The 14130-nt window shown below is 39.2% G+C and overlaps 1 protein-coding gene across 1 annotated transcript in view; it reads right to left on the bottom strand.

Moving 5' to 3' along the window:
- Nucleotides 1-7368: 7368 nt before the first annotated feature.
- Nucleotides 7369-14130, bottom strand: part of MACC1 (MET transcriptional regulator MACC1) — an 86468-nt gene continuing 79706 nt past the window's right edge. The window contains exon 5 of the mRNA XM_020868928.2: nucleotides 7369-10820. Coding sequence (XP_020724587.1) covers nucleotides 10608-10820 — 213 coding nt within the window. The 3' untranslated portion in view covers nucleotides 7369-10607. The remainder of the gene's footprint in view (nucleotides 10821-14130) is intronic.

The following is a 14130-nucleotide window of genomic DNA, read 5'->3' as shown; positions in this document are numbered from 1 at the left end:
ATAATCATATGTTTTTTATCTTTCAATTTGTTAATGTGGTGTATTACACTGATTGATTTGTGGATATTAAAGAATCCTTGCATTCCTGGGATAAAGCCCACTTGGTCATGGTGTATGATTTTTTTAATATGTTGTTGGATTCTGTTTTCTAGAATTTTGTTAAGGATTTTTGCATCTATGTTCATCAGTGATATTGGCCTGTAGTTTTCTTTTTTTGTGGCATCTTTGTCTGGTTTTGGAATTAGGGTGATGGTGGCCTCATAGAATGAGTTTGGAAGTTTACCTTCTTCTGCAATTTTCTGGAAGAGTTTGAGTAAGATAGGTGTTAGCTCTTCTCTAAATTTTTGGTAGAATTCAGCTGTGAAGCCATCTGGTCCTGGGCTTTTGTTTGCTGGAAGATTTCTGATTACAGTTTCGATTTCCTTGCTTGTGATGGGTTTGTTAAGATCTTCTATTTCTTCCTGGTTCAGTTTTGGAAAGTTATACTTCTCTAAGAACTTGTCCATTTCTTCCAAGTTGTCCATGTTATTGGCATAGAGCTATTGGCATAGAGTCTCTTATGATCCTTTGTATTTCAGTGCTGTCTGTTGTGATCTCTCCATTTTCATTTCTAATTTTGTTAATTTGGTTCTTCTCCCTTTGTTTCTTAATGAGTCTTGCTAATGGTTTGTCAATTTTGTTTATTTTTTCAAAAAACCAGCTTTTAGCTTTGTTGATTTTTGCTATGGTCTCTTTAGTTTCTTTTGCATTTATTTCTGCCCTAATTTTTAAGATTTCTTTCCTTCTACTAACCCTGGGGTTCTTCATTTCTTCCTTCTCTAGTTGCTTTAGGTGTATAGTTAGGTTATTTATTTGACTTTTTTCTTGTTTCTTGAGGTAGGCCTGTAATGCTGTGAATTTTCCCCTTAGCACTGCTTTTACAGTGTCCCATAGGTTTTGGATTGTTGTGTTTTCATTTTCATTCATTTCTATGCATATTTTGATTTCTTTTTTTATTTCTTCTATGATTTGTTGGTTATTCAGAAGCGTGTTATTTAGCCTCCATATGTTTGAATTTTTAATAATTTTTTTCCTGTAATTGAGATCGAATCTTACTGCACTGTGGTTAGAAAAGATGACTGGAATGATTTCAATTTTTTTGAATTTTCCAAGACTAGATTTATGGCCCAGGATGTGATCTATTCTAGAGAAGGTTCCGTGTGCACTTGAGAAAAAGGTGAAGTTGATTGTTTTGGGGTGAAACGTCCTATAGATGTCAATTAGGTCTAGCTGGTCCATTGTGTCCTTTAAAGTTTGTGTTTCCTTGTTAACTTTCTGTTTAGTTGATCTATCCATAGTTGCGAGTGGGGTATTAAAGTCTCCCACTAATATTGTGTTACTATTAATTTCCTCTTTCATACTCGTTAGCATTTTCCTTACATATTGCGGTGCTCCTATATTGGGTGCAAATATATTTATAATTGTTATATCTTCGTCTTGGATTGATCCTTTGATCATTATGTAGGGTCCATCTTTGTCTCTCTTTTTTTTTTTCCATTTATTTTTATTAGTTGGAGGCTAATTACTTTACATCATTACAGTAGTTTTTGTCATACATTGAAATGAATTAGCCATGGATTTAATGTATTCCCCATCCCGGTCCCCCCTCCCACCTCCCTCTCCACCCGATCCCTCTGGGTCTTCCCAGTGTACCAGGCCCGAGCACTTGTCTCATGCACCCAACCTGGGCTGGTGATCTGTTTCACCCTAGATAATATACATGTTTCAATGCTGTTCTCTTGAAACATCCCACCCTCGCCTTCTCCCACAGAGTCCACAAGTCTGTTCTATACATCTGAGTCTCTTTTTCTGTTTTGCATATAGGGTTATCATTACCATCTTTCTAAATTCCATATATATGTGTTAGTATACTGTAATGGTCTTTATCTTTCTGGCTTACTTCACTCTGTATAATGGGCTCCAGTTTCATCCATCTCATTAGAACTGATTCAAATGAATTCTTTTTAATGGCTGAGTAATATTCCATGGTGTATATGTACCACAGCTTCCTCATCCATTCGTCTGCTGATGGGCATCTGGGTTGCTTCCATGTCCTGCCTATTATAAACAGTGCTGCAATGAACATTGGGGTGCACGTGTCTCTTTCAGATCTGGTTTCCTTGGTGTGTATACCCAGAAGTGGGATTGCTGGGTCATATGGCAGTTCTATTTCCTGCTTTTTAAGAAATCTCCACACTGTTTTCCATAGTGGCTATACTAATTGTATGGAAATACAAAAAACCTCGAATAGCCAAAGTAATCCTGAGAAAGAAGAATGGAACTGGAGGAATCAACCTGCCTGACTTCAGACTCTACTACAAAGCCACAGTCATCAAGACAGTATGGTACTGGCACAAAGACAGAAATATAGATCAATGGAACAGAATAGAAAGCCCAGAGATAAATCCACGAACCTATGGATACCTTATCTTCCACAAAGGAGGCAAGGATATACAATGGAAAAAAGACAACCTCTTTAACAAGTGGTGCTGGGAAAACTGGTCAACCACCTGTAAAAGAATGAAACTAGAACACTTTCTAACACCATACACAAAAATAAACTCAAAATGGATTAAAGATCTAAATGTAAGACCAGAAACTATCAAACTCCTAGAGGAGAACATAGGCAAAACACTCTCCGACATAAATCACAGCAGGATCCTCTATGACCCACATCCCAGAATTTTAGAAACAAAAGCAAAAATAAACAAATGGGACCTAATGAAACTTAAAAGCTTTTGCACAACAAAGGAAACTATAAGCAAGGTGAAAAGACAGCCCTCAGATTGGGAGAAAATAATAGCAAACGAAGCAAGAGACAAAGGATTAATCTCAAAAATATACAAGCAACTCCTCCAGCTCAACTCCAGAAAAATAAATGACCGAATCAAAAAATGGGCCAAAGAACTAAACAGACATTTCTCCAAGGAAGACATACAGATGGCTAACAAACACATGAAAAGATGCTCAACATCACTCATTATCAGAGAAATGCAAATAAAAACCACAATGAGGTACCATTACACGCCAGTCAGGATGGCTGCTATCCAAAAGTCTACAAGCAATAAATGCTGGAGAGGGTGTGGAGAAAAGGGAACCCTCTTACACTGTTGGTGGGAATGCATCTTTGTCTCTTTTCACAGCCTTTATTTGAAAGTCTATTTTATCTGATATGAGAATTGTGACTCTTGCTTTCTTTTGGTCTCTGTTTGCGTGAAATATTTTTTTCCAGCTCTTCACTTTTAGTCTGTATGTGTCCCTTGTTTTGAGGTGGGTCTCTTGTAGACAGCATATATAGAGGTCTTGCTTTTGTTTCCATTCAGCCAGCCTTTGCCTTTTGGTTGGGGCATTCAACCCATTTACATTTAAGGCAATTATTGATAGGTATGGTCCCGTTGCCTTTTACTTTGTTGTTTGGGGTTCACGTTTATACCACCTTTCTGTGTTTCCTGTCTAGAGAAGATCCTTCAGCATTTGTTGAAGAGCTGGTTTGGTGGTGCTGAATTCTCTCAGCTTTTGCTTGTCTGTAAAGCTCTTGAGTTCTCCTTCATATCTGAATGAGATCCTTGCTGGGTACAGTAATCTAGGTTGTAGGTTATTCTCTTTCATTACTGTAAGTATGTCCTGCCATTCCCTTCTGGCCTGGTGAGTTTCTATTGATAGATCAGCTGTTATCCTTATGGGAATCCCTTTGTGTGTTATTTGTTGTTTCTCCCTTGCTGCTTTTAATATTTGTTCTTTGTGTTTGATCTTTGTCAATTTGATTAATATGTGTCTTGGGGTGTTTCGTCTTGGGTTTATCCTGTTTGGGACTCTCTGGGTTTCTTGGACTTGGGTGGCTATTTCCTTCCCCATTTTAGGGAAGTTTTCAGCTATTATCTCCTTGAGTAACTTCTCATGGCCTTTCTTTTTGTCGTCTTCTTCTGGGACTCCTATGATTCGAATGTTGGGATGTTTCACATTGTCCCAGAGGTCCCTGAGGTTGTCCTCAATTCTTTTAATTCTTTTTTCTTTTTTCCTCTCTGCTTCATTTATTTCCACCATTTTATCTTCTAACTCACTTATCCTATCTTCTGTCTCTGTTATTCTACTCATGGTTCCCTCCAGAGTGTTTTTGATCTCATTTACTGCATTATTCATTGACTCTTTTTTATTTCTTCTAGGTCCTTGTTAAACATGTCTTGCATCTTCTCAATCTTTGTCTCCAGGCTATTTATTTGTAACTCCATTTTGTTTTCAAGATTTTGGATCATTTTTATTATCATTATTCTAAATTCTTTTTCAGGTAGATTCCCTATCTCCTCCTCTTTTGTTTGACTTCGTGGGCATTTTTCATGATCCTTTACCTGTTGGGTATTTCTCTGCCTTTTCATCTTGTTTAGATTGCTGTGTCTGGAGTGGGTTTTCTGTATTCTGGTGGTCTGTGGTTCCTTTTTATTGTGGAGGTTTCACCCAGTGGGTGGGGTTGGACGATTGGTTTGTCAAGGTTTCCTGGTTAGGGAAGCTTGTGTCAGTGTTCTGGTGCGTGGAATTGGATTTCTTCTCTCTGGAGTGCAATGGAGTGTCCAGTAATGAGTTTTTCGATGGGTCTATGTGTTAGGTGTGACTTTGGACAGCCTGTATGTTGACACTCAGGTCTATGTTCCTGCGTTGCTAAAGAATTTGTGTGGTATGTCTTGTTCTGGAGCTTATTGGCTCTTGGGTGGTGGTTGGTTTTGGTGTAGGTATGGAGGCTTTTGGATGGTCTCTTATTCCTTAATGTTCCGTGTAGTCAGGAGTTTTTCTGGTTTTCTCAGGTTTTGGGCTTAAGTCTCCTGCCTCTGGATTTCAGTTTTATTCTTCCAATAGTCTCAAGACTTCTCCAACTATACAGCACTGACAATAAAACTTCTAGGTTAATGGTGAAAAGATTCTCCACCGTGAGAGACCACCAGAGAGGTTTAGAGTTACATGAAGAATAGGAGAGGGAGGAAGGAGATAGAGGTGAGCAGGAGGAGAAAAAGGGGGACTCAAGAGGAGAGAGACAGATCTACGCAGTTATCTGTTCCCAAAGTGTTCTCCGTAGCCCAGACACCCACAAAGATTCACAGAATTGGATTGGGAAGAGAACGGGAAAGGAGGAAATAGAGGTGTTCTGAGGAAGAAAACAGAGAGTCAAAAGTGGGAGAGAGTAATCACCACACTCCTGAATAGAAATGGGAACTGAATATTGGATTCTTAAATGTCCAAAATTTATATCACATAGTGAAAAACAAAGATTAAAAATCTAGCATAGAGGTTAGATTCTTTGAAATACAATATTTAAAAACAAAAACACAAAAAAATTTAGAAATATATATGAAGTTCGGTTTAAAAATAGGGCTTCTCTCTTTTTTTTTTTTTTGGGCAAGGATATAGTGACATGAAAATGAAAATTAAGGAATAACAGAGGAGTATTAGAGGACTTTAAAAGGAAATAGGAGAGAAAAACAAGAAAAAGAAAAAAAAAGGAAAAAAATTTTTGTTTTTCCCTAATTAAAAAAAATCGTAAAAATATATGAAAATGAAAGTTGAGGAGTAATGGGGGAGTAATACAGAGTTTTAAAAGAAAATAAAAGAGAAAAAATAAAAAATAAAGAAAGAAAAAAAATTTTTTTAATTAAAAAAAAATATACATACATATCTAGGAATTTCTCTGGAGTTGTTGCGGTCAGTGTAGGTTCAGTTCAATTTCAGATAGCTCCTCTTTCCAGCTTACACTTCTCGATATCTGTAGGCCCCTTCCGGGGTAGTCGGTGTTACCTTCAGGGATTTTAATCTGTTGCACCGGTCCTTTCTGAAGCAGTTCCCTTTGTTTATTTGGTTTCTGTTTGCCGTCTCTTCGGTGTCTAATTTCCGCCCTGACACAGGCGGCGGAAGTGATCTCTTATTTAAGTTCCCTAGTTCAGTTCAGTCCTGCTACAGGGAGGGTGGAGCGCTGCAGACAGATACCGCTCTGTGTGGATAGCACTCACCGTGTTCCGGCCACACTGGGTTTGCCCCGCTCCCGGGTGTCTGTGCTTTCCCCGTCTACACTGCTCAGGCTCCTGGCTGCTCTATATGGAGCGGGCCCTGCGTTGAGTGCAGTTCCAGTTTTCGGGTACTCCACAAAAGCACGGATTCAGTTGCGCCTGCGTTTTGTGCCTTCCCCGGCCTGAGCGGTTCAGGCAGCCAGGGGTTTGGGCCTGCTCTCCCCGGGTGCAGCGCGCCTTTTCCCTCCGCGTCGAGCAGCCCAGGCAGCCAGAGGCTTGGGCACACTCTCCCCGGGTACAGTGTGCTTTTTCCCTCCGCGGCGAGCGGCTCAGGCAGCCAGAGACTTGGGCGCACTCTCCCCGGATGCGGCGTGCCTTTTCCCTCCGCGGCGAGCGGCCCAGGCAGCCAGAGGCTTGGGCACAATCTCCCTGGATGCGGCGCGCCTTTTCCCTCCTCAGCGAGCGGCTGAGGCATCCAGAGACTTGGGCGCACTCTCCCTGGGTACGGCGCGCTTTTCCCCTCCATGGCCCCAGCGCGCGCCGCCAGTCGGGTCTCAGGAAGTCTTTAGATAGGAACCGGGGGCCTGTTTGCAGTGTGGGAGGGGGTGGCTTCTCAGGGGCTGAGTTTGCCCTTTTCCCCTTCCCCCTGCCTCCTACCTCCAGCGGGGATGGGCCGGCTCTTCTCTGGAGTTTCTCAGTCCCTTTGTTTTGCGAACCGCTGACAGTGTGTTCGGGCTGGTTAATTTTGTCCCTTGCTATCCCACAGTTTAAAAAAGCTCCCTCCGACTGCTCTCAGGGTCTTCGGGCCAGTCCTTACCCTAAGCAATGCCGCCCGCTCCTCTCCGTTCCGCCCCCCCCCCCCCCCCTTGTTGGTGGCGGGTGCGGGCGTCTGGGATACTTTTCTGCTAGGAGTTGCTTTTAGGCACGTAATCTGTGGGCCTTATTTAATTTTTCCTCCCAGTTAGACTGCCCTCCGAGATTCGAAAACTTCCCCCAGACCCGCCAGTGCGAGGGTTTCCTGGTGATTGGAAACTTCCTCTATTAAGACTCCCTTCCCTGAATGGGTCTCCGTCCGTAGCTCCTTTGACTCCCTTTTTATCTTTAATATTTTGTCCTACCTCCCTTCGAAGACAATGGGCTGCTTTTCTGGGTGCCTGATGTCCTCTGCTAGCAATCAGAAGTTGTTTTGTGAAATTTGCTCAGCGTTCAATTGTTCTTTCAATGAATTTGTAGAGGAGAAAGGGGTCTCCCCGTCCTATTCCTCCTCCATCTTGGCTCCTCCCTCCATAGTCACTTTATATTTCATGTTGTGGACTAGAAAATAAGCATGCAAGAAACCAACTTTCAACAATTATGTTATTCTGAAGAAAGGCTTTGGGTTAACCCCACCTCTTTAGAACTTTGGAATTCACTAAATTATACAGCAGCACATGAAGGAAACTTCATACAGAAGTAAGGGGAAGAAGTTTGTAGATATAAAAAGAAAAAAACCTATTTTAACTAGAAAAGCCTTCAGAGACATAATTTTTATTATCTCCTTCCTTTATAGTGCTTCAGATATTCCTTAGACATGAAAAAATTATAGGAAATATATTTACAACAGCACAGTATGAAAATTCATTTTGAAACATCCAATTATGTATAGTATTGTATGATTTTGAAAGTATTTTCTTCATTGTATTTACATATAACATATTCAAAGCTATTTAGCAGTAGCAAAATTTCTTTGACAAACACCACCTATTAATGTACTGCATTCTGTTCCTTCCAGAGACCTAGTTACCCCAGTTTCAAAACTTCATGTGGTATTTTCTACATTACAGAACATGAAAGTGTGTTGTACACGTGACTGGCATGAACAGTTAATGATGCAGTTACTTGCGCCTCCTTAATTGACTTTCATATTACGGCTTTACCAGAAGGAAGTAGAGGGTCTGTGGCTTACATAGAAAAATTACTACATTGCAAGCTGAGCACTGAACAAGAATCTCATCCTAATTCATCATTAGACGAAAAGCCTGAGGAACTGAAAGAATCAGCCATGCTTTTTCCAGTTTCCAAATGCTTGAAGAAGTTTTACATTAATGGCTTTTGGTGCTTTTAATGATGTCAAGGATGGGATTTAATTGCCTTATTAATTCTCTTGATTTGCTGCCAAATGTTAAAGGCAATTTGTGATTACTGAGCTAATCTTTTCTGATTATGAAAATCCATTATAGGAAGAAAAATATAAAATTCAGAAAAGTGGATGATTTATAAAAATGTTAGAATATATTTAAAAGAACAGAATGTTTGGACATGGGTTTAAAATTCCTCTGAAAGGATTTGTTATGAGATTGTAAGATATTTTTGTGTATATTAATATTTAAACTGTTATTTCATCCTTAAATTACAGAGATAATGCTGTTCATTTTTAAAACTCTTCTTAAACTTCCCAACCACAATCACAACACATGATGTGATAAACCTGAGTGATTTATTTAATCTTACTGCCTTAATCAACTCACAAGATCTCTGTTGTCTCAGATCTTAGAGCCTGGAAAAACCCAGTTATTAATTCCTTATTATCCTTTCCCGAAATTCTCTGGTTTGCTGACATGCTAATAAGATTCCAAGAATGTTCTAAAGAAAGCAAAAGCAAAATCACCACTAAAAATGACTGTGTTCCAAACTTACAGATTGTTTTTTTTTCTCCCTTCTCCCTGAATTCAACTGAAATAAATTCTGTCCTTGAATGTATGTACATAACTCCTTGGGCAGGCTGTATTCACTTATCATCAAATACAAATATTAAAAGCCTTAAAGATCTTAAATCCTAATTCAAATTACCTTTGCCAGCATACCAAATACCTCAGGGTGGGTGTATTAAAAGCTCTAAAATGATTCTGCTTTTACTTTTTAGCCAAATGGACATGTTTTATTCAGGATCCCTAAATAAAATCCTTATTCAGCTCATCCGCATTACCTTTGAAGACTTCTCTTTCTTTGCTTCACTCCTTCACCCTTTCCAGCCCTTCACCTTGGATACCTGCATCTCCTGAGCTCCCTTCCTGCCTGAGGTCTTCAGGGCATTGAGGAATTGCCTCCTCCACCCTCTCCAGACAAGAAGCAATGTCTGATCCTCCTTCAGGATCATCATTTCTTTACCAGGGAAAACTTATGTGATCTCCCTGATCCGCATGATTTCCACCCCCCTCCAAATCTATATCTCTTGGCATTCCAGCCTTTCCTCTGCAGCTGGTATTGCAGATGCTGTTTTAAATTTAATTGTATAATTCTTTATCATTGCCTCTATCACTTCAGCAATACTGAAGTCAGGGGGTTCATGCTGTTTTTCTCCCATTATTAACCTCAAACATCTATGCATCTGCCACAGAGTGGGTACACACTCTGTCAACTGAACGACAATAAATGAATGACTGTCTAAAACACAGAAACAGAGGCAGGCAGCCAAAGGATTGAACACTGGAGTAAGCACAGACCATCCCTTATCAACTCTCTAACAGTTAGCTTTTATACTTGCCTAAATTTCTATACAATCTTTGTATTCCAAAAGATTTATAAAACATTCTGGAATATACACACATACACATAATTACATAAACACCTGAGCATGCACACACACACACACACACACACACAGGCATCAGTGTTTCTGGTAGATAAGATGGCTGCATTCAGCAGCGATAAATCAGGCTTTTAAAAAATAATCTTTGTTTTTAAAAAAATCTTTTGAGAGTTAAAAGAATTACTCAGCATTATGATCCTGAAGAAAAAGTTGAAGGATTAGATAGACCTCAAGATGATGGAGGAAGGTGGTAAAAATTCCAGTTGGTGGATGCAGACAACAGATTTCCAGTCGTATCTTCCTTCTGGCACTTTCATGAGATGGTAGAATAGAGCAGAGAGCTTAATTAAAAGGAAATAATTACCTATAAGTTTTAATATGCATTTTGTTTTTTTAAAACTATATTCCCATGTGCTGTGTTTTCTAAAAAAAACAGAGCCAGATTTTGCAAACAGAAAACCTGCTTCACACTGGCTGGACAGCCCTGACTGTCGTCTCCAGTCCTTAGTTTCTTCACATGAAAAATGGGAATAATCCTAGCAAATGCCACTGGAAATAAAAGACAGCAGGTAGAGAAAGTATGTAGTCCGGTGCCTGGCCACAGAGCATTGCTTCCTTCTCTTCCTCTACCTGTCTGCTGGAAAAATCCCAGTGTTTATACTAAGAGCCTCTGGATTATCTGGGTTTCTGTGTGATGTAATGATGCTGACAGTCATTTGTTTTAACTAAAAGAAATTAAAAGTAACTTTGAAAGGGAGAACAGAAATTTTTCTTTCCTTTCTCAACAATAAAGCAACTTAATACTTGCATTTTAAAGGAAGACACAAAAATACATATTTGATTATAAAACCCATCCTTGGATTTTGTGCTAGGATATGTTTTCACCAGGAAACACTTTTTTTTTTTTCTTAAAAGCAATACTTTTCTGAGATTCTTTTCCTCTCTCTCTCTCTCATGCACACACCCCTTTCTCCCTCTACTCCTTACTCTTAAAAATGTATCCTTCATTTCTATACTTCCTCAGAAGTGGAGAATGCAGTTGCTCTCAAAACCTCTAAAGAATTCACTAGTATTAAAGCGCCAGTTAAGTCTCGCCACTGTTTAGTCACAGGGTTTTTCATTCTGTCCAAAGCTGATTGCAGGTCTTGTAACACATCTCTGTAGCTGTTTCCATAGTGAGCACTCCAAGTATAAAGAAAATCATAGGCAGGTTTCCACATCATCTATAAAGAAAAAAAAAAAATTAGACTAGTTTGTAAATAAGTCAGGGAGGAAAATAGATGCTTTAAAAAAGAGTTTAAAAGGCTCTTAAAACTTGAAAACAGGATACTAATTATATATATATATATATATATATATATATGCATATTTACACACACTTATTTAATGTCACAAGATGATGCTCAGTCGCACAGTTAGGTCCAACTCTTTGTGACCCCATGGACTATATAGCCTGCAAGGCTACTCTGTCCATGGAATTTCCAGGCAAGAATATTGGAGTAGGCTGCCATGTCCTCATCCAGGGGATTTTCCCAACCCAGGGATCAAACCTGTGTCTGCTGTGTCTCCTGCATTGGCAGATGGGCTCCTTACCCCTAGTGCCATCTGGCAAGCCCAATATCATAGATAATATGTTTTAATAACTATCACTCGTCTGTTATATCCCTGTGTTTCTAAAACTCTAGATTTTAAAAACAGTGACCATAAATAGGGCCTTTTTTTTCTAGATTGATCTAAATATTGCTCATTTTCTTCATGTGAATTCCTTTTTCAATTTTTTTTATTACAACAAATATTACTGAGATAAACTTTTCACTCTCTGACAGACTTTTAAGGTTTAAGTCACAACCCTTTTATTGTTATATATATATATCTATATATATATTTTTTATGTTATATATATCTGTGGTGATCTTTATCACACCACATAAAACAAGAAGGAGCTAAACAGTATATCTAATGCTTTAAGTCATTGTATTTGAGCAAGTCTTAGTTCAGTTTAGTCACTCAGTCATGTCCGACTCTTACTGACCCCATGGACTGCAGCATGCCATGCTTTCCTGTCCATCACCAACTCCCGGAGCTTATTCAAACTCATGTCCATAGAGTCAGTGACATCATCCAACCATCTCATCCTCTGTCGTCCCCTTCTCCTCCTGCCTTCAAACTCTCCCAGCATCAGGGTCTTTTCCAATGAGTCAGCTCTTCGCATCAGGTGGCCCAAGTATTGGTGCTTCAGCTTCAGCATCAGTCCTTCCAATGAATATTCAGGACTGATTTCCTTTAGGATGGACTGGTTGTAACTCCTTGCAGTCCAAGGGACTCTCAATAGTCTTCTCCAACACCACAGTTCAAAAGCATCAATTCTTCAGCGCTCAGCTTTCTTTATAGTCCAACTCTTACATCCATACATGACTAATGGAGAAACCGTAATTTTGAGTAGAGATACCTTTGTGGGCAAAGTAATGTCTCTGTTTTTTAATAAGCTGTCTAGGTTGAGCATAGCTTTTCTTCCAAGGAGCAAGCATCTTTTAATTTCATGGCTGCAGTCACCATCTGCAGTGATTTTGGAGCCCCCCAAAATAAATTCTCTCACTGTTTCCATTGTTTCCCCATCTATTTGCCATGAGCAAGTCTATAAATAAGTAAAAATGTAGCTTCATGATCAAGTCAAAAGGAACACAGAAATATACTTCTCTAATTAAAAAATAATTTAATAACACATTGTAATAACCAAAAGAAGGATATTCAATACTTCATTGTGCTTTCTCTAAAGCACCTACCCATACCAATGACCTCATTGTTTCCATAGAAATAAATGTACGTCAAAGAGGAACCTCACAAAAGAGGGTGTATGTAATGGTAACCAAGGCAACCAGCCTCAGAGAGATAGAGACAAAGGCTGATCAAATAAGACAAACTGTAGAAAACACACACAGACACATAGCCAGGTTAAAATACATTTTTTCTAGGATAATAACAAAATAAACCCTGGACTTGTAATCAGAATATTTGGAATATACACTTTGTTACTTGCTACTTTCTTGGGTTCACTAAACTAATTCAGTTGTGATTTTATTACTTTCAAGGTGCAGGAAGACAGACTATGAGTGACATATTATGCAGAGCTGCCCCATGTACAGCTGTGGTGGATTCATGTCAATGTATGGCAAAACCAGTGCAATACTGTAAAGTAATTAGCCTCAATTAAAATAAATAAATTTATATTAAAAAAATAAAATCCTTTACCAAGAGTAGACAAACCAGGATATTCAAAATGAAATTAAAATATGTAAGGTGTAGTAGTGTTCTTTTAACTTGTCTAGTTCAATAAACAACATGCATAAATCACCACCCCCCAAAAAAATAAATAAATAAAAATAAAATAGAACCTCCATTAACAGTAATATCATGTGAAGCAGGGACTTGAGATCTAATTGTCACCCTGCACTGATATCCCCATATACTCTACAATTGAAGCTAACAGAATTAAAGACCTAACTAAGGAGTTCTGCTATGTTTCATTTCAATCTATATATTAATAAAAGAGTACGCATCAAGACCAAAGTATAATTTGGTGTTTTTTATTCAACTGGCATTCCTGGGAAGCCATGAACACCTGTATTTTCACCTCTCCAGGCAAAGTTTGATTATTCAGGATACTGAATGGAAGATAATTATCAGTTAAACCATATTGATGTGGTCTTGATGCAGCAACAGAAATCGTACCATATTTTTGTATATAAGATTTATCTTCACCAAGCTGATTTATAAAGAACTGTATCTTCCATCACTGGTAAACTATGAATGAGGGGTTCTCTCATCTACTTTCCTGAACACTCACACTGAAGCCAAACTTCCTAAAGTGTAGGTCCCACTAATACTCTGCCATGCAAGATGAGTTGAGGCACAGTAATAGAGCCTTACTGTCAGATTCAGTCTTGCCTATCACTGCTAAGATGCATGAATAGTTTATTCTGTAGTGGGTATATTTCAGTTCAGTTCTGTTCAGTCACTCAATCGTGTCCGACTCTTTGTGACCCCATGGACTGCAGCATGCCAGGCCTCCCTGTCCATCACCAACCCCCGGAAGCTTGCTCAGACTCATGTCCTTCACATCAGTGATGTCATCCAACCATTTCATCCTCTGTTGTCCCCTTCTCCTGCTGCCTTCAGTCATTCCCAGCATCAGGGTCTTTTCAATGAATCAGTTCTTCACATCAGGTGGCCAAAGTATTGGAATTTCAGCTTCAGCATCAGCCCTTCCAATGAATATTCAGGACTGATTTCCTTTAGGATGGACAGGTTGGATCTCCTTGCAGTCCAAGGGACTCTCAGGAGTCTTCTCCAACACCACAGTTCAAAAGCATCAATTCTTCGGTGCTCAACTTTCTTTACAGTACAACTCTCACATTCATGCATGACTATTGGAAAAACCATAGCTTTGACTAGATGGACCTTTGTTGGTCAAGTAATGTCTCTGCTTCTTAATATGCTGTCTAGGTTGAGCATAGCTTTTCTTCTAAGGAACAA

This window comes from Odocoileus virginianus, chromosome 1 (assembly GCF_023699985.2).
Source record: "Odocoileus virginianus isolate 20LAN1187 ecotype Illinois chromosome 1, Ovbor_1.2, whole genome shotgun sequence".
NCBI lineage: Eukaryota > Metazoa > Chordata > Mammalia > Artiodactyla > Cervidae > Odocoileus > Odocoileus virginianus.
Note: the sequence above shows the minus strand (reverse complement) of the source record. Positions and strands in the feature narration are given on the sequence as shown.